The 21151-nt window shown below is 40.1% G+C and overlaps 1 protein-coding gene and 1 non-coding gene across 7 annotated transcripts in view; both read right to left on the reverse strand.

Annotated features, from left to right (window-relative positions):
- The window catches only part of RC3H2 (ring finger and CCCH-type domains 2), a 44105-nt gene that overhangs the window by 11407 nt on the left and 11547 nt on the right, over positions 1 to 21151 (reverse strand). For all 6 annotated transcript variants that reach the window (XM_039506692.1, XM_039506696.1, XM_039506693.1 and 3 more), the window contains 13 exons: positions 20469 to 20702; positions 19305 to 19480; positions 17168 to 17368; positions 16597 to 16729; positions 16225 to 16343; positions 10821 to 10933; positions 9923 to 10231; positions 8804 to 9018; positions 6913 to 7340; positions 5416 to 5586; positions 4005 to 4160; positions 2069 to 2282; positions 1839 to 1923 (listed from right to left, as the gene is read on the reverse strand). In XM_039506692.1, coding sequence (XP_039362626.1) covers positions 1839 to 1923; positions 2069 to 2282; positions 4005 to 4160; positions 5416 to 5586; positions 6913 to 7340; positions 8804 to 9018; positions 9923 to 10231; positions 10821 to 10933; positions 16225 to 16343; positions 16597 to 16729; positions 17168 to 17368; positions 19305 to 19480; positions 20469 to 20702 — 2554 coding nt within the window. The remainder of the gene's footprint in view (positions 1 to 1838; positions 1924 to 2068; positions 2283 to 4004; positions 4161 to 5415; positions 5587 to 6912; positions 7341 to 8803; positions 9019 to 9922; positions 10232 to 10820; positions 10934 to 16224; positions 16344 to 16596; positions 16730 to 17167; positions 17369 to 19304; positions 19481 to 20468; positions 20703 to 21151) is intronic.
- On the reverse strand, positions 16828 to 16943 carry LOC120387038. Its single transcript, XR_005590012.1, has one exon. It is a non-coding gene; the product is annotated as a small nucleolar RNA SNORD90 (small nucleolar RNA).

The raw sequence follows: 21151 nt of genomic DNA on the forward strand, positions 1-21151 counted from the left end.
AATCAGTGTTCCAGAAATAAAGGCTATGTTGTTGAAATTGCAAAATACTTCTGTAACAACCACTTTGCAGCAGCTGCTCTGAAAAAAGTGAGAGGAACCAAGCTAACTCTCCCACAAGACATGCGATGGAACTCAGTAGTGGACTGTTTTGAGCACTATATCAAGAACTGCCCTAATCTGATGACAGTTTGTGAACAAAATCGTGAAAAAATAGATGGCACTGTCACAGCCAAAGTTCTCAACATTGGGCTTAAGAGAAATGTTCAACACATGCTGAGTACCCTGAAGCCTATTTCTGTAGCCTTGAACAAAATGCAGGGAAATAGCTGTTTTATTGCTGATGCTGTTGAAATTTGGAAGGAACTGAGTGAGATCTTACAGAAATATGCAATGACAGAGTTAAATTACAAGCATTAAAAAAAATGAATGGGACAAGCAGTATCTAAAGCTCATTTTCTTGCAAAAATTCTCAATACTCGGTACCAGGGTCAAACCTTAACTGCTGAAGAAGAGGAGTTGGCTATGACATGGACATCCAGCAATCATCCCTCCATAGTGCCAACTATAATAAACTTCAGAGCTAAGGGTGAACCACTCAAGAAATACATGTTTGCTGATGATGTTTTAAAGAAAAGTCACACTAGTGAACTGGTGGAAGTCACTTAAGCACTTGGATTTAGAGACTGTTGAAGTGATAATCTCACTTTTAACAGCAGTAGCTTTTTCTGCTGGTGTAGAAAAAATATTTTCTTCCTTTGGACTAATTCATCCAAATTGAGAAATTGTTTGAGACCTGAAAAAGCAGGAAAGCTTGTTTTTCTTTTCCAGATTATGAACAAACAGGAAAGTGAAGGTGAAGACAACTGAGTTAGCTGCAGAAGCCAATATTTTAAGTTTCTCATGTTGACCTGGCTGACAGTTTTTTAATTTTTGTGTTTTTTTGTTTTTTAAAGTATTTCACTTAACTATTTTAAGTAAAAACAATTTAAACAAAAACAAACCTGATTTTAAAAAACTTGAATGTTTAACTAAATTCAAAAATTCATATGCTTGTTTTATTAAAATATTATATGTTTGCCGTTGAAGAAAAAAATCCAGAACACATAACGTTGTTGTTTTAGTTAAGTAAAACAATTTAAATGTCTGTCTGGTAATCTCCTCCTCCTAATACAGCATGGCAAGAAAATCTTCCAAATATTAATGATTAACCTGTTGAATTGGAGATAGTCACCTCCCAGTGACTTCATAAATATCTGGTTCAATTACCTTTGGTAAATGAAATAACCAAACAATTATTCATTTTCTGATATAGCTATAAAACTAATCTGAAAAGTTTTCAAAATAAATCACCTTCTAAAAATGAAACTTACATCTATCTCTGAGTTGTGAAGGATATGTATTAAGGTTATAACCACCAACAAGAATGCACTTTTATGTAGAAGTCCATGATTAAATCGAGTCTTCCTGACTAGTGATTTAAATCAAATTCACCTTGAGGGAAACTGAGGCAGAGAAGTTAAGTGACTTGCTGAAGGCTGCACATGGCAATCAATATCTGGGTTGGGATTACAGCTCAACAATCGCTGGTTCCCAGTTCTGTGACTGGTCCACTTCAGCACACTGATGCTAACAATAGCTAGATAGATTTACCCTAGTTTAATTATTGGAATTCGTAATTCCAATGCTTGATGTTGCATAAAGCCAAAGCACTTGCCACGTTTAAAATTACTAGGTAATTCATATTCTAGATATTTTTTCCTTCTGCCTGGGATTTTTAGAATAGCTGTAAAACTACAGAACAACAGTTTGAACAAAAGCCACTAGGGAAAAGTTCATACCGTTCTATATAGCGTGCTGATGAAGTAGAATCTGAGCCACAGGAACTCCATCTTGAATCAACAGCATTGACGTAAGGGACATAATCTATAACAAATTAAGGTACAATTCAATGTCTTCCCAGTTTCAATAAGAGAATATGCATATACACAGAGTTATTAATTGTCCACAACAGTGATCTAAATGCCTGTGTGGCATATGCGGTGCTGGCAATAGGAAGCATTTACTGTACCTGATACGCTGATGGGCTTAGTAGCACTTCCTTGGGAAGCAGTGGCCTGAATAGGATCTGTTGTGTGATAACCTGTGCGGGATGATCTGGAGATTGCACCCCACTTGGAGATGATCGGTCCATCACTAAAGGGAATTATAGGATCTTCTTCCTTTGCCCTTCTTTGAGTTTCAAATAGATGAACTCTCCTCTTAACATCTCCACTGTCCAAATCCTATACATTTAGAAGAGACAAGAAGGTACAAGAGGCTGATTTGCAGTTCAACACATCTGGTTGGGTCATTCAAAAGGCCAGGGGGTCATTAAATAACCACTATTACACAAGGTGATTAGCTCCAACCTGACCAGCCTGGAAGGGGACATAATGACTCTTACCTATTGGGATTTAGTGGCCAGCTGGCACCAGACAGTGATTAACAGTGGAACGGGACACACTTCTGTTTTTTTAAAGCTTTACTGTGTCCTCTCAGAAAAAAAGCCCAGCTGCTATAAAACACCATTTCCACAGTATGACCCGCAACATCCTTGCTAATACTGGAGAAGGTGGGGTAGAGCTATCAGAGAATTGATACATGATTGCCCTTATGGTGCAGGATGCATGAGCGGCAGCTGCTTGATCATACCAGAATAGGACAGAAATCCCCAACATGCATACGAGACCTTACTTATCCAAAATGAGGTCATTTGGATGTGTATTAAATAGGTTTTATTCTCCAGTTTATTCAAACCTCAATTCATTTTGTGTACCCAATTTCAATCCAATAAAACAAGGTTATGCTGTATTTTCATTCAATTATATTTCCATATATTTCAAGGTTGGTTGTTTTTTTTGTTTTTTTTTTAAACTGTAGGAGGATACGTCCATTCCAAAGCCTTTTAGCGGAGTGAGATCTCTGTTTAAGGGAAATTACAAAAATGAAATGACATTTTAATTTTATATAAAATGATCTGTGCGTACCCTGCAGCCATGATTAAAGTTCATGCAGAATACTCTGGTCTATGGTGTGTAGTGCAAGTTTTAGCTTTTTCATGTCTTCTCTGTAGAGCTAACATTGCTGAAGGCTAGGGTGACCAGACAGCAAGTGTGAAAAATCGGGACCGGAGGTGGGGGGTAATAGGAACCTATATAAGAAAAAGCTCCAAATATCGGGTCACCCTACTGAAGGCACTCCCTTCAAAATAAAGGTTATCTGAAACAGTGACAAAGATGGAACAGAAAATCTGGTCAGATACCCACAGGGAAAAAAAATAATTTGCTCATCAAGGTCAAGCAGTTCTGAGTATCTCACTTAAAACTAGCTGGAACCCTATTAATCCAATGGAGACATCTGCCTAACCCTGACACATTGGCCCATGCTAGTCTGTCAAATCTACCACACAGGATTGTCCTGACACTATTACACTATTGTAGACATCTCTTAAATGGGAAGCGCTATCCACTAGAGGAGGAAGAAACAGCCGAAGGTGCACAGTTTTGCAAGCAACCTGACCAGAAGAGGAAATCCTTATTATACAGCCTCATAGTTGTCCATCCACTCATCCCTTCAGTGTAACAAAAAGGTCTGAGGAATAAGAGTCCTGAATTATAAATTATTTACTGAAGATGTTATGGCCAACAGTAAATTTTATTTACACTGATTTGGTATTAAAGTAAAGTAGTTTGTCTTAAGTCTAAGAATGTTATAAACACCACTGCATTTTCCCCCCATTGATAAGAGGGTAGTTTGTTTGCATAGCTGGGCAAAAGTTTGTTCCAAACAGTTTAAAAATGAGTTGAACCAGTTTAACCTCAAGACTTAGTATTTTAGTTTTGTAAATAAACTTCTATTGATTATAATAAAGGCCTGGCAATCAAATTAAGTTTGGCAATCAAATGGAAACACTTGCAACACTTTCCACCCCATGAGTGAGCAGGCAGAGCACAGAACAGCCATACCATTAACACAGCATTTGAATTGGCAATTACATCCTTGGGCTCTGAGTCGATGGCATTTATGCAGGAACCAATAGTGCCACAGGACCAGGGTGAGTAGTGTGAAAGATGGTCTTCCTCAAATTTAGTACCACTCAAGTCACCAACACTCTCCGAGAACTATTGAAAAGGAAGGGAAAAAAAGGTACAAAAACAAAGGGAATTTATTATTAAGGTGTTTATACTGAAAAACTGCTTACTGTGAACTTCAAGACATGAAGCAGATAGTCTAAGTCCGGGTCCATGCTGGGGATTTGCCTCAATTTCAGCCATCAGTGGCCAACCACTGGTAAATCTGCACCAACCCTTAGCACAAACCACTCTAAGCCACATTTTGCACCTGTGAAGCTTACTGCTTCCAAGCAGGAGTAAGCTTCGCCTGTACAAATAGTTGCTTTGCCTGCTGACACTTTGGGTTGGCACCAGTGCACTTTAATGGCTGTATTTTGGGCATATCACTAGGGTAGTGAAAACTTAAGAGAAAGCAAAGCATTTTTCCTTTCCTAAAGTTACATCAAGTAAACCTTGATAGAACAAAACTCAGAAACCCCCAGCCTGGGTAAGGCTTTAACCAGGACTTGATGGGAGAACTGTGACTATACGTAACCCTTAAAATAACTATTTGCGATAACTCAGAATAAACACCAACTAAGGGGCTTTTTAGCCAAGACCTATTTTGAATATTTTAATTCTTAGGTGTATAGAAAGAGAGAATGCAAGATTGGGATTCTCCTCCAAGACACACTGCCAGTTCTTATGCCTTGCCTCCTACATCTCATTTTGCTACTGTCATACCACACAGCTAAATGTTTTACAAGGGCTTTGTCACTTTTCATTTCAATTTATGCATTCTTTGGGACTACAGGCACATACACACCTGCTCATAATGTGATAGCACCATTAAGAACAAGAAAATAAAATGGGAGGGTTCTTCCTAATGGAAAAATATATCCGCTGTGCTTTACAAAGAAATCTGAAGGTTCATAACAGGCTCTAATCACAGTTAATTACAACTGATATTCGTGATATGCTGTTGATATGATTTATTACTCTAACTGCATAGGAGATCTGTGTGAAACTCTACACCAGTTTCCCATACTATGGTATAAGAGTCTTAACAATAAGCTAATACTGCTATAAAGTTAAGCTGCCTTTAAGTTAAGCCAATTCTTCACTTAATTTTGGCCTTTTGTCAGTGATCAAGTGTAACATCAGCTTAATATCCAATATTTTCTTTATTAGGGAGATTATATCCTGTACTTGCGGGGGGATGAACTTGATCTAATAGAATCACAGAAGAGTGAGACAGAAAAGCTCTCTTGGTAAGCGTAGTAAGAGGAAGCAAAAAGTACCATTAAATTCTTTGGTTTCTCACCTCTGTACTGAAGTCAACACTGAAGAGAGGAGAAGGTGGTGTTGGAGATTGTGTTGCCATAGGAAGGGTTGAGGACACAAGCGGTGTTTTTTGAGAGTGGTATTGTGCCCATTGCTCTGGCTTCCGTCTTAACTGATCATCATAGCTGGTCTTCAAGTGACCACAAGGCTCCTAGAGTAAACAATGGGAGGAGAGCATCAATGTCTGAATACTCACAGCAGGATCATGCAGATAATTTATAGGTTTCTCATAGATGCCAACACATGTAAGAATAAGTAAGGAACGGTCACAGCTACCTTACCAAATACCAGTCGCAAGGCATATATTTGTATGCAGGAGAGAAAACAATGAAGACAAGATAAGGAATGTGTACAGCACGGTGTCAAATTCATTCCATGTTTAATTATGGTCTGTAGGCCATGGTATAAATTTAAGCGCCATCTGCTCCCCCCACACCCCACCCCACCCCCAGTGATCTGCCACTGATATCACTGGGAGATTCAGAGTGCGAGCCGGGGGACAATCTGGCCATTACACAGTAACTCAACTTTTAGATATTTTTTATTCAGTACATTATCGTCACATTCAGCATCACTCAGTGTGAAAATCTGCTCCCCTGTATCACCACCACTAATTCTCCCCTTTGTTTTATTCCTTTTCCATCCTCCTTTCTCTGCATCTCCCTTTGTTCTTTCCTCTTGATTTCCTTCTCTGCAGCAACTCCTAATTCCCATCTCCCCTTGGGCTTAACTCCCTGTTATTTCCCAGTCCATATGCTAAAATGCTCTGCAATTAAACAGTTAAGGCTGCAACTGAAGTGTCATCACTGGGGCTGACATTCCAATGAGATTAATAGGGGCAGGAGAGTTCACCCCCCCCCGCCCGCAAGTTATTGTCAGAAGCCATCTGCACATGTAAGCAAACATTACTGTATTGATTACATTCAGTTTACATTTGAAAGGTTTTCTCTGCGACCAGGAGAGCTAGAAATGTACTTTAAAAAAGGACAGCGGAGATTCTGAACAACCTGACTATATCCTCTGGGCTATATAAATACATTTAGCAGGCTGGATCTGGCCCCCAGGACATGCATTTGACATCCCTGGGTCAGGATGTCTTGGACTGGAGTCCCATTTTTAGCTGTCAATATAGGATCTAGGCAGAGGGAGATGCATCTTGGATCCAAAAGTGTCTTCCTCAATGCATAGAATCATATCATAATGTGAATCAAGGAAACAGGAGTAGGCAACATCCAGGATGTGTGTAATTAATTTAGCTGATGTGTGCTTGTAAGCAGAGGAGCAAAGGGGTCTAAGATAGCCCTACCCAAAAGGACAAAGATCTGCCTATTATGGTTTAAGCGACAACTTGTTTTGGGGTTGCTGCTTGACAAGTGTAAATCCAAGGCAAGAAAAGAGCTCTGGGTTAATTAGGTAGTATGATTTCTGGCATGACTTTTAAAGTAAATCTTATCTTTTCTTTTCCATTCTCACCTACCCTTGGTAAAGGCACAGTCCTCTGCTCATTTGGAGGTTGGCAAGCCATAGAGTAATACCCATCCAGTGAATTATATCTTTCACGTAATGATGTCTGATAGACAGATGAGTGCATCACATCCATTGGAGGTAAAGAATTGCTCCTAATAATGTCATCTCTTGGGTAGATCTGTGGACGCCAGATGCGCCTGCTGTCATACACTGGAGCATACATTCCAGAAGGGACGGGAGGAACTGGTCCATACGGCTGCGGAGGAGGAGGTTGGTAGGGAGAATTCAGTCGATCTCGAGGGGGAAATGTACTGTAATGATCAGCATATGGCACGGAAGCAGGTGGGAGGGAGGATTCTGGAACATTAGTGGACCTCACAAAGCGAGGAACACAGGGAGCCACACCAGCTGGTACTGTTGGAGGTGGTGGGTAGTATCCTTGAAAATTGGAAAAAAAGCATGTTTAATTTGGTCTCAATATAATCCAGAATTTTAAAACGGTTCTAAAATTTTAAGTAGCACTTGATACTGACTTCAGAGTAAAGTATCTTGTTTCTACAGGTCTCCTATTAATTCCATCACTTCTCTGTGGATGTACACTGCATGTTTGAGAACATGGTCTGCAGGGACAGTACCAACACTGTACAGTGTATTCACAGGACCTGACATGGTTGGGAGGGGTAGCAGAGGAGCGGTGTATTCCACCATATGGTAGCACTTTTAAAATTTATTTTACAAGAACAGGTGGCAATTTAGCACTTCCTCTCCATACAGAGAGAGAGAGAGAGAAAGTATATATATATATATTTTTATATGGTTAGATAATAGATACTTTTAAAGAAAGAGGTCTATCTCTGTTTATGTATCAACATTTTGGGTCTAAGGAATTCTGAGGGTCTTTAAGCCATCAATTGGCATGTGGTTTATTGTTTACATTGCAGAATAGATTATGTTCCCCTCCTACACCCTACTCCACCAGCCGGGACCTGCCTGAAGTTAGAACAAATGATACAGCAGTTTACTTGGCTGCACTTAATAGAAACCTCTTTATTCTACCTAACATGGTGCTTGTTAGCTTACCAAAATACCAAGCACAGTATACAGAGGTACTTGGTACCTAGAGTGTCTCCCTCCCAGGTCTCTGCCTAGATAAATACTCAAACAAACCATTCCTCAAGGGCATAAGAACATTTGTGCAGTCTATGAGACACACACTGGGACTGTCTGTGTACACAGATGGCTAGAAAAGATTTGGGAAAAAGCTTGAGTTATTCAGGTCTGTAAATGCTAGTGGGAAATGCATAACCTGGACTAAATTCCGCTCATGGATGCGCACAGACTGAAGTCAGACCCATACATATTGGAGTGCAGAGACTGGCCCTCATTGCGGGCGGGCAGTAAATAACTGGCCACATGGATTGGTGAAGAAGGGTGGTGTTTCCAGTAAGACACTATAAAAGGAGACTGCTAAGCCAGCTCCATGAAGGATGCAAGCAAGATGGAGTCTCATATGTTTCACACAAAGAAAGCAAAAAGACCTTTTCTCCACAACAAAAATCTTCAACACATCTGTCCCCTCTCCAATAAGCAGGCATGGTTTAAATGTTGCTAAACTTCCTTTAAAGAATTTTGGAGACCTCTAGTTATATATGGAAATAATGCAAAGAGTGTAGCAATGCTCCTGCATTCTGCGTCCCTCTCTTTACTCAATCATAATATTCAGAGTTAAAAAGCTTGGGTATTAGGCTCTGCTGAAACTAGGAGACCCAGCAAATAAGCCCCGCATGACTTGGTGCCATTGGGATTTGAAGAAATTTAGAAAGCACAAACATTGAAACACATTCAAGTTTATACAGGCAAAAGTGAAGGATTGTGTGTGTATCAGCAATCACGTCACTCACCTGTCTGTGGGTACTGTGGAACTTCATAGGACAAATGTGTCCTGGGATCTTGAAAATACTGAACATTATCAGAATGTGAAGGGTAGACAGGTACTCTGGTTACAAATGGGCTGGATTTTGGAGGCAGAGAATTCATCTCTGTTCCAATATTAGGACCACCAGCTGAGGTAGCGGCTGCCTGGCTTACAGGAGTCTTAGGTGGAGAACAAATTTTACTGAAAAGAATTGCAAAGAAATCAAATGTATTTGCATTTAGTACTTATTATTTGTATTCGTCTTTAGTAATTTCTAACTCAAACAAAAAACACTCCAGTATGACATAGCCCAAATTCCTCATCATCTCCACTGGAATTTCTGAAGACTTCAATTATATTTTTAAATCCAACATTGATGCTATTATTAAAAAGCAGACTATCTTCAAGAGAACATCATGCACTCATAAGCTGATCTAAACCTTTTAGTTTGTACCTAGAGCTCAAATACCAGTACTGAAAGCATGTTCTGAAAACAACAGATAGGCATTGAAAAGCTGGTCTGGTCCAGTGCTGTTTGGACAATGCCAAACAATTTTAAAAAGGTGATACTTGGAAAACCTCCAGGAGTACAAAAGAGTATTTTTGATAACTGGAAATGTGACTATTCTGCACAACTCTACTATAAAGAAATAAATTATGGATGCAAATTGGAGTTATTCAGTTTAAAAAACAATGACAGATTAGATACCTCACTTAGAAGAGGCCATTCCCTCTTCAAGCTCAACTCTGGCCTTCAATAGGTAGAATGCACTGTTGTGCCCTTTGGAAAGTCTTCTATTAGGCTTGCACACGAGCCATAGCAGATTTTCTGAAATGCATGGCTTATATATTACCCTTTAAAGGGCAACTGGCTACGACAGTCAGGAGGAAAAGAAAAACATATGCCCTTCAACTTGTGGAGAACATAAAACAGAACCAGAGTTCAGTATCTATGATTCACTTAGTAGCAAAGACTGAAACAGAAACTACTCGAACATAATTCAGACCTTTATCACCTCTCTTCTGCTTGCAAGGATACGAAAAATGCAAAATGTGGACATTAGATTATTTGATCCCAATTCTTTTAGCCCACAGCAATACATACTTTTCAGATAGCGATTCTGTAGGAGACCCAGAAGCATTTTGACCACTGGCTCCAGACTTTCCCCCCTTCTTGACATTCTCCAGAACTCTTAAGGAGGTTTCAGCGCAGCGAGGAATCAATTGGGGAACACCACTTTCCAGATTTGCAATCCCATTGGAACTCGGCACCATCTTTCCTGTTGTTTCAGTGCTTCCTATGACAGAGATTACATTTCCTGCTGTGGTTGAGACAGTGCTGTTGACACCAACTTTATTTAGGAGAGGGAATGTTCTCACAGTTGCGCTGATCTTTTTGTTCCTCAAACGATACCTATATTTACAAAGACAAAGCTGATAAAGGAGTTTACGTTGTGCAGTCTAATGCATTTGTAAAACTGACATGACAGAAGGGATGAGAGGGATCTCATTAACAGCACTTCACAATTTAACTTAAACCACGAGCACTAGTTTGGAGAAACAAGTAGAACATCAGACATTTCATTCTACAGTGAAAGACCAACTCATCCTCTGAGAGGCATCGGAGTTGTTAATTTGGAGATGGGTCTGGGTGGAAATACCTTTACGAAGTTATACATGAGATATTTGGTAAATTGAGTTAGGAATAAAGAACTGCTGATTAAGACCTAATGGGTACTATTCCTCAGTTTGCGCCACTGCAGACCTCTTAAGGTGCCAGGCCCAGAGTCAATTTTGTGCAGGAAAACTTTGCTTCGGCTATATTCTGCAATTCTGGCAATGTATTTATAAATGATGTTGTTAAGAGGTCTAACTTGCACAAACAGCTCTCTTGCAATTCAAGGATCCCTAGAAATGAATTCACACACAAAGGAAGCTACTTTCAGGATTTCATGAAAGCTGCCTTGATTTGATGGAAAGAACGACATCATCCCCAGACTTACTTTTCAAGCTCTTCCTGAGAGTGAGCAAATGTACAGTTAGTTCCTCGTGGACATCCCCCTTGCTGTCGCAGATCTCGGCACATACTCGTTTTATATTTGCTATTTGGTTGCGGCTTAAAAATAGAAAAAAATCCCACTTAAAATCCAATACAGGTTTAAATACAAGTAGTTTTAAAGAATATATATAAATACAGCCATGCTAATTTTGACAATTTTCATTCTCAAATCACCCCTTTAGATAAGGAAGTTTTTCACTGACATTACAAATACCCTTTTGTCACATTGAGCTCATCGTGGCTAGCTGTGCTGCGTACAGCATTCAGAAAGTTTTGCTGACAATCATGAATTTGTCAGGTACTAATTACAAGATGCCATGTCTTTCAGGATCATTATGCCCTCATAATCCTGACTAACACCTCAATCACAACATCCTAAGAATCACACATCCGAATTTGGAGTGCGCGTGCTTTTTTTTTTTTTCCTGTGAAAGTTTCTCTTCTAGAAAATACCCCTTCTTATTTTAGGGCTCATAATCAACAGGAATATAGCAGCGGCTCTCAAACTTTTTGTATTGGTAACCCCTTTCACACAGCAAGACTGAGTGTAACCCTCCCTTATAAATAAAAAATGTTAATTTTTAAATTTAATTTTAATACAATACAAGCAAGGCTTTCACAACACCTCTGCTTCCTGCTCTCCCCCCCCACCCCGGGTTGCAACCCCCAGTTTGGCAACTACCGGAACAGAGGAAAGCTCTAAAGGAACATATTTGTGTTCAGTTGTTTTAAAGCAAAACTATGACAGACTTGTATTGTCTACCCCATAATACCAGGGTAAAATTCCTGCGGGCTGATCACATAGTAGGTTTCTGTTACTCTCCAATCCAGAGGGCAGCAAGAGAACTACTCTATTAGCATCCTTCCAACCAATTCTCAGATGAAAAGGAATGCCTCCCGTGAGTTAAGAACTGCCTTTATCACCCCAAAACTGAAGGAGATAGGGATAAGAACTAAATCCTATCCCTCATATACATATTTTAGGTGGAGATTTTGGGATCCAAATCCCTTAGCTGGCTTTGAAAATCCTATCCTTACATCAATTATAATGCACATATCAACACTTAATACCAGGGATAAAACAAATCTGTTCCTAATATTCTGCTTAGTTGTACTGAGTGTGTGTCCAACACCTATTTGCCCAGTGTGACAGATAGATATTTGTGTATAAAGGAGAAGAGTCTGCCAAATCAATCAATCAATCAGAGATGGTTTCTGAATGGATGTGCCAGGGGTCATGCAACAGGAAAGATTTGGGGATTTTTAAATTTATTTTTACACCTTCCTTTACTGTATTGATTTTTTTAGTTGTACCTGCTCACAGAATGGCCTTGGAAGGACCGACCATACAAGTTGGACTTTTATTCCCTTCTATATTGCCTTGCAGATGGAAGCATTTCCTTTTGTTCCCCACCCTCAGTCTCAGCCACTACCTCTGTCCATCAGCTCTCCTTAAGTTTTTCTCTAGCATATAGTGATGTTGACAGGATTTTCTTTGCTTGGGTGTCTGCTTTCCAAGAACATGCCTGTGTTGCTGACCCTACCTGAGAAATGAAAACCACGGAAAGAGGCATCCAAGATAAACAATGAATCAGGGATGTCTTCTGAAAGTTCACTGGTAGCGCCAGGGGCTTTTTGACTTTCCCTCAGAGGAAGCTGGACATGACTACCCATGGTAGGATTACTCAAGTGGAGGGGATGGATGCTGTGGAGGCCCATAGTGTTGCTGAAGCTGCTTTGTAATGCCCTTCTTAGATAGGAATCCACTTACCTGTCTGTTGGTAACTAGTTGGATACAAACCCACAACACTTATTATTAGAAGTCCACAGCACTATCCACTGTGCCACAGAGCCTGGGTTTTTTTGGGCCCTCTCATTCTTTTCATTTTGTTGCCTATGTCTTTTTTCCACTTCTTTTAAAATAGAAGGCTCATCTGTAGGAAGGTCCCAGGCAGCAGTTATTCTCCTTAGCTTGGTCTTCAAGTATCCCCAAAAGAAGAATCTTTCCTGTATTTCCCTATTTGTCTCATTAGTTCTGACCTGGAGAGCTGAACTGACTCAGCCCTTTTCATAATAGCTTTTCTTTGCCATTTTCTTTCTAGACGAGTGCTTTGGACAGGGAGCCTGAACCCTACAGAAACTTTAACTAGAGTCTAAAAGACACTGAAGGATTCTGACTCTGAACTTAAAATAAAAGGGTTCATTCTGGGTGTGCAGCCTCTTGGGGAGGCAGTGAAGATCACATCCCTCTTTGGTTTCAGTTTTACAGTTTTTGTCCATACGAGATAAGGATATCTGAGGCAGGGCTAAGTAATGTCCTGGGGAGGCAGAGGTGTCGGTTTCCTTGAAGGATTTTCCGTTTGGTTTGTTCCTTTGGTCCCCTTGTTAGTGCAGTTAGAAACAAGTCTTGGAGGAGAGGATGCGCATACCAGCCAGCCATATGGTTGCCAGTGGGGAATCCCAGTTTCTAACCTCTGTATACCCTGAATGCCAGGAACTTGTTGAATGAGGGAAACCCAGCTGAGAGGTCCCCATAGAAAAAAGGGGGCTGGCTAATGCCTGTAAGTAAGGCATAAAAAGTTAAGTGCTCAATGTAATCTTGTCAACTAGATTTTTTTTGTTTGCTTTCTGTGGACTCGCACTGGCCACTGAAATGGAGGGCACCCACTGTTGGAACCATTGTCACCAGCACTGGATCCCAAGACAGGCTCAGATGGAGAAACCTCTTCCCGCTGTGCCATTTGTCTCAGTCCTCCTGCCCCATCTTTGCAGTGGGAGAGGGAGAAGATGGAGCAGTAGTTTACAAGGCATCTCAAGAAGTTTGGCAGTAGTGATTTTCGGCTCAGAGAAACCACCCTGCTTCTCTTATTTCCTGCTCTGTGCGAAGGAGGGCATTACTTGCCACCGCCTCGATTCTGCAGCCCTGGTTCTCTCCTGGTCCAGAGGAGGAAGACCTAGGAGCTCCTTTCCTATGTTGGGGGGTTACTTGGGCCACAAAGCTAGCAGAGTTCACTATCTATACACTCTGATTGGGGAGAGATGCAGGCAGGGCGGCTCTAGGATTTGCGCCGCCCCAAGCAGGGCGGCACGCCGCGGGGGGCGCTCTGGCGGTCGCCGGTCCTGCGGCTCTGGTGGACCTCCCGCAGGTACGTCTGCGGGAGGTCCACCGGAGCCGCGGGACCAGCGGACCCTCCGCAGGCACGTCTGCGGGAGGTCCACCGGAGCCGCCTGCCGCCCTCCCAAGGGACGCCGCCCCAAACTCACTCTTGGCATGCTGGGGTCTGGAGCTGGCCCTGGATGCAGGAGAAGCAGAATTTTGCATTAGGCTTCTCTGCATGTATGTCTGTTATGCTGGGATCAAAGAAAAGCTGCAAAAGATATGCCAGGAAGTGTGCTGCTCAGAGCTTCAAGAATGAAGGCAAGCAAATAATTAAGTGCTCAGTCCTAAAAGCCAACCCAAGAGTTTGACAGATCCAGTCAAATTTAAGTCCAATTGCAACAGATAATATTAGGTTTTATTTTAGTTTTAGATCCAACAATCCTTAAACTCAACAGCAGTGAGGTCAATCTTTCCGTCCAACAAACTGGCCAGCTCTTCACCAGGAGGGGCATATCCCTGAACCAGCAATTCACAGCTCTGACCTCTAGCCTGAAAGCAGGCAAAAGACCCATGGTCAGATCTGTAGATCTTAATATACTGAAGAACACATTGGTGGACCAGTACATTTCTCCAGCATTGATTGTGAACCAGTGATTAGAAAGAAGGAAAGAAAAGACTCCTAATGTCAGCTTTCTCACAGGTTACACTGAGACAGCCCCCCGAGAAATAAGCAGCTAGCACAATGCCCACAGCGAGTCCCGACCAAACCTGCTAGAAGCGTCACTACAAAGGAAATCGATGGATACATTTATCTTAGTGTCAGAAAGCAAAATGTTCTGAGAAAAGTTTCTTGTGCTCTTTAGTCAAATGAGCTGCACTATTTTCCCTCTTTTTTCCATCTGTCCAGGGACTCTGCATTAAGTGAGGTTGAGAAACAATCGATTCACATTTTTGACGTAGCAGAATAACTGCCAGATGTCAGGGTGGGAAAGACCATGTAAATCTGGAAGAATGGCAAAGTTTAAGTTAGAAAATGATGAAATGCAAAAAGGCCGTGATCAGCACTTATGGTCTACCTTGTTAAGATTTGGCAGCTATTTGTGTTACTTATATACAAAGGTCCTTTGTGTGATTTACCTGAAATAGGTTCTTATGATTGGGTTATACAGAAATCCTTGATCCTGGCTCACAGTATAGTTTTATATGGAGGGGAGAGTTTTGAATAGATGGCGATTACTTAAGATGCTACGTGCTTGGTTTGTGTGATTGTAGAAGATCACAGAAGGTATAGAGGGGGATTTGCATGCCGATGGTCCTATGTGCTGACGGTCTAGGATTCTTTTGTAACATATTATCCCTTAAACTAAAATTTTAAAAATTATTCTTGCTTTTCTCTGTTTAAACAATTAACGTCAACGTTTTGGTATTTTATATATCTATATCTATCTATAAAAAATGGATCAAACACACCCAATTGGGCTAAAAAGATGTTTTTATACAAAGATTGCATAATGAGCCCCTTACAAGTAAATTATATCACCTGTGTATGGTGGACACACCTTGACTATGGAGTTCTTATAATTTTAATATTTCTTGTATGTTTTTTCTTCATTTGTTTAAAAAGATACCAGAACAATTGTCTTGATTAAGCAAGACAAGAAACCTCAGTGAGCAAGTATTGAGCTAACTAAATATGGCACCACTGGGGTCTGAAAGGTTAAAATACTCCCAGTATAGCTTTATATTACACATAACAGATACAATTCACTAAGAGATTTAAATCAAGTGTTCCTTGAGAGTATACTTTACTGACTACAGACATCGTGTGCAGGGAGTCTACTCTAAGCTAACATCACATAAGTTTGGCTTGTTTTAATATGCCAGTCAGTCAATCAGAAGAGGTCTTTTTAGAACCCTAAGGGTTCTACCCAAGTCTATCCTTAAAGTAGTGTATTAATAAATAGATATAATTTTTCCCTACAAAAGGAAGATTGATTAATACCATACAGAATCCAATCCAATGTCTATTTTTAATTGGCTAGAAGAGATCTTGGTGAATGGTATTAGATACTCCCTGCTCAGGGAACATGGGCCTGGGATATTAATCCTACTTTATTTCATGGCAATGGAAAGCCTGACTAGGCTACAAATGTTTTAAATCAACATTAATTTTGCAAAATAAGTTAAGACCTTTTGTTAAAGCATCACAGATCACTCAGAAATACAGGTGGTAATTAAATATAGTCACCTGTGGTGTTTCATGACCTTTTCTACTATAGTTCTGAATAAAGTCCACTAGCCCATGTACCACAGTCTTCACCGCCACCATTGCATTTTCCAGCTGCTCCCATGTTGGAGAAGTTGCATCTACAATTGATAAATTGAAAGCACATTTTAACAATAATTCCAATATCATCGTCTTAAATGAGAACTTTTATTACACCAGAAACACCCAATACAAGGATTAAGAGGAAACAATCTTGAACAGGAGCTTAAAAACATCAACTGATGGACACTGTTTAGAGCAGAAACAGAATTTATTGCCATTATAGTTACATTTTTCATAAAAAGGAAAGAAAAAAAAAAGGTTTTTTAACATTTACTAGCACCATTCACATACCTGGATTAGGATCTATGTTTGCCAGAAGCTCCAAATGAGGCCTAAGTCTATTTAAGTTTGCTGGATCACCTGTACGTTGCAAGACAATTGTCAACTCCTGTACACTTTTTGCAAATGATTCTGGAGACTGGAGCTGAAAATAAGTGACATTAATGCTCTTCATTCTATAAACTGGACATTTTAACAGAAAAAGTATTCTCATTTTCTTTCATGAGAGATGGGCTCCAAAATGAGATAGGTAGTGTCTTCAGATTGCATATAGTAATTATCAGTGGTGAGAAATTACAATTCTCAGCTCAGAATCTGCCCTATGAAGCTTCATCATAAGACACAAAACTAGAATAAGTGATTTTTTTTGCACTGCTTCTCTGTGACCTTTGTAAGCACTAAACATTCTGAAAGGGCTTTGTACATAAAGATTACGTAAGAAAAAACAGCTATCCTAGTCTCTAGTCATTTAAAACTTAGTTAAAATTAGAGGTTATAATAGCTTAAAAACTGCTTCAGCATTATACCCTTTAACTGTTAAATATAACAAGAAAAGGACACTAAATCTATCCCATTGACAAACCTTGTCAATAATGGATTGCATGTGCGACTTATGTGCCAGGTCACCATAAAGGAGGGAAGACCATTGTTCTGGTGATATTCGAAGTCCTGCTTCCATGGCAATGTGGACAATTTGGGCATCATGTTCCCTCCGCAAAGCCTCATAACTCCGAAATTCCTCTTTAAGCTGCATCAGAGAAGAATCTTCATCCCTTTTCGTGACCTAAAAACAAGAATTCAACAATGCTTAAACACTTCATATTTCTTTAATTACAGCAGAGTCAATCAGAGTCCAGCTGATGTATAAACAAGTGTGCTATGGTATATAGCAGTGGTTCTCAACCAGGGGTCTGGGGCCCCCTAGGGGGCCATGAGCAGTTTCAGGGGGTCCTCCAAGCACAGTCAGCGTTAGACTCACTGTGGCCCAGGGCAGAAAGCCGAAGCCTCACCGCAGTTACTGTGGTCCAGGTGGGCCATGGAGATTTTATAGCATGTTGGGGGGGGTCTCAGAGAGAAAAAGGTTGAGAACCCCCCTTTGTATAGAGAATCAACATTTAGTTCTTTCAAATATTCATCCCCCTGCAGGGTGCTAGAATTACTGCGGGCTAGCCAGATAATCCAGTGTTGTATAGACAGTCAGTATGAGGACATGACATCAAGTCCAATCACTTCAACTAAGGCAGAAATTGGATTTGCTTAAGTCTTTGAAGATATGATGTGGTTTGCAGGATATACAGCTATAGGATTAGACCTTCAGTTCCACTATCATTTCAATATACCCAATGTTAAAAGACAACTCAAAGAGAGACAGGAAAAGTTCAGAATTTAATTGGTAAATGGGGGGGGGGGGGAAGGATGATCAAAAAGTTTCAGCGCACTCTACAATTTAGAGTATACTTTACAGAAAGACAATTAGTACCAGTACAGTATTAACAAAAATACCTGGCTCTTACATACACCTTTCATCTGAGGATCACAGTTAACTTTATATACATATTAAATCTCAAATACACTTTTGGCATAGTCAGTATTATCCCATTTTATTGATGGGTAAACTGAGACACAGTAAAGCAAAATATCTTGGCTAAAGGTCACTAATTGCATCAGTGACACAGGCAAGAATAGAACCCACAAGTTCTGGCTCCTAGTCCTTTAACTCATGTGCAACGCTGCATCTTTATAAAAAGAAAAGTAAAGATGTGATACACATTTTATTATGATTGTCCAGAAAAACATCCCACAAATCTTATTTTGGGGGAAAAGACGTTGTTGCTAATGGGTCACAAATCCAATTACTGTTTACATTATGTGTATATTAAGTATACTCTAGGTCTTCTAGCAGAATATGTTGAAATAAAAATTTAACCATCTTCCCATGTCATCGAACATAAGAACTTTTGTATCAAATATTGATGTTCTATCAAAAGATGTCCAGAACAAACTACTGTCTTTGTCAACTGACATTTTATTGCCTTTCTGGGCCGATAAATTTCTTAATGATCGTGCTCTACATTACCATACAGGAAGGCAGAGTTCACTTCCTACTCCTGATCTCTTACTCTTCAGAGACGAAGAGTTGGGAGAATTCAGTGGAAAAGAGGCATGGTATAATAAATGAGAGGTTTAAACATTTCATGTCCATTTTATAATGGATGCATCAGTACTGAATGCATTAGGACTCTCTCTCTCCATATATTTCAATCTCACCATCTCTGTGTATGCAGAGGCTACAGTTAGTGGGATTAGATGATTAATTGGTTTTATAGACTAACAGACGTTCTGCAGCATGAGCTTTCGTGGGTGAATACCCACTTCTTCAGATGCAATTCGTATTCACCCACGAAAGCTCATGCTCCAATACATCTGTTAGTCTATAAGGTGCCACAGGATTCTTTGTTGCTTTTACAGATCCAGACTAACACGGCTCCCCCTCTGATAATTGGTTTTAGATCACTTCTTGATGCTTCTTGTATCTTTAGAATGGGTAAGATCTGAATTTGAGTAGCATGTTGCAGGTGAAATATATTCATGCCATATTGTTCCTCAGAACTATATGCTAAACATTGCTGATGTATCAAAAAGTTTTTAAAAAATAAAACTGGTATTAAGTTGCAAAAATTAAAAAGCAAGTTTTCATTTTAAATTATCCAATCTTTTACCTTAAAGCACGATGCGCGATACAGTAGTTGCACAACATGACCAATGCTTGTTTTTGATGCCTGAGGAAATCTTGGTTCTAGTCTTTGCACAACAAAAAGTACCAAAACTTTTCTCGAGAGCGCAGAGCCATCTTCAAGTGCCAGTAACACAAGTTTCAAAGCCTCTTCTTGCATAGCTTTAAACAGATGTAAAAAAAAAATTAAAAAAAAATCCATCATAAGAAAAGTAAGACTACCACATATTAACAGTGTACAGAGGAACATTTGGTCTGAGAGTTCTTGTCCACAGTATATCTTAACTATTTTTAGTCCAACAAAATAACCATAGCAAAACACAGTCAGTGAAAACTTGCCCCATTTTAAGAAATCTGCTAGTCCAGATATAAAGCAGTATGCAGAAATGCTTGAAATGCAGTAAGTGGTTCCAGGTAAAAGGAGACAGAATGATTCAAGGCTCCCTGTTTTCAATAATATTGGCACTTTTTTACTTTTGGTTTTATATTGCACAGTCTCAACTTTCAGCCTTTGCCATTTCAGATAGCTTGCCAATTTTATACTAGGAAGCTGCATGAAATCTAGCGGTAGGAATGGCACAGGAATATTAGAACTACCCATCAGAATTACAAGTTCATTGCATTGCCAACTTAAACAGAATCTTCTGATGAACCCTGCACTCAATTTGGCATCAATTTATTGGTAACAGCTGGTTTATATCAAAGAGTCCAACCCCATAAATTATAACTTAACTGCTTGTAGCACAGTATTACCATGCAACCTGGACTGGTGGTTTTGGACTCTATGGCTTAAGATATAGGCACAAACATATCTGAATGAGAAACCTTGTGCCTATGCCCTAATCATAGTGCTCAGTACTATCAGCATGTTACAGAATAACACTGGGCTACAGACAATAAGGAAAATACATCTATTTATAATGGGGTGAGATTTGTGGAACATTTCCCTGCAGTATCTAGGGATAGACCATAATAAAACCAAGAGTTATACTGGTTAGAATACCCAACCTTCTCCCCCCTCCCTTAGTTCTTTCCCATAAACCTGGAAAACAAGAACACATCTACCTCCAAACTGCAATGACAAGACTCCCAAGAAATGTTCTTCCTGGTAAGAAAAGGAACAGCCAGATCCATTCTGCAAGAGTCCTACCTGGCCCTAGAAACTGGCATCCTCGTGCCCTGACAGCAGCCCAGAGATTGGCAGACAGTTGCTGAGGGTTCTGGTGCTGTAAAATCAGTTCTGTTACAGTTCTTTCACCAAGTGAGCGTGCTGCCCGCAGGGCTCTAACACGACCCTCCTCCTCCACCAGCTGACAATTCACCAAGGTCACCAGTTTCCTTTGCATTGGACGGCTCAGGGCACTCTGATTCAAACTAGCAACTCCTTTAAAGAAAGAGGTAAATGGTCAACTAAGTCTTAATAAGAAGACAGATTGATCAACTAAGTGAAAGGCAAACAACCATTTCTAGTATAGGCTTAAGTCACAGAACAATGCCATATCCCACCATGAACACTTTTAACCTAAGAGGCCCCTCACCATCACAACATTGCTCCAACAGTACTGATCCTTGCTGTTGAAGTATCTCCCACTCAGCCCCCCCACCCACTGCTTATCAAGATCTGTACTAAATTGGTCTATTTTCACTCTATGCCCCTTTTCTGCGCCATGTTTGTTTGATACCACCATGCCATTTTTAGGTTTTATCTAGGATCACCTCCTCACTTTTGGAGTGTATGACACTTCAGGCAGCTTTCAACATGGACTATAGAACATTTCTCAGTTCCCTGCAGATCACCATAAAGGCTTTCTGGCACTTCTCTGTTTCAGTCCA

The sequence above is a fragment of the Mauremys reevesii genome, linkage group 19 (genome assembly GCF_016161935.1).
Source record: "Mauremys reevesii isolate NIE-2019 linkage group 19, ASM1616193v1, whole genome shotgun sequence".
Taxonomy (NCBI): Eukaryota; Metazoa; Chordata; order Testudines; family Geoemydidae; genus Mauremys; species Mauremys reevesii.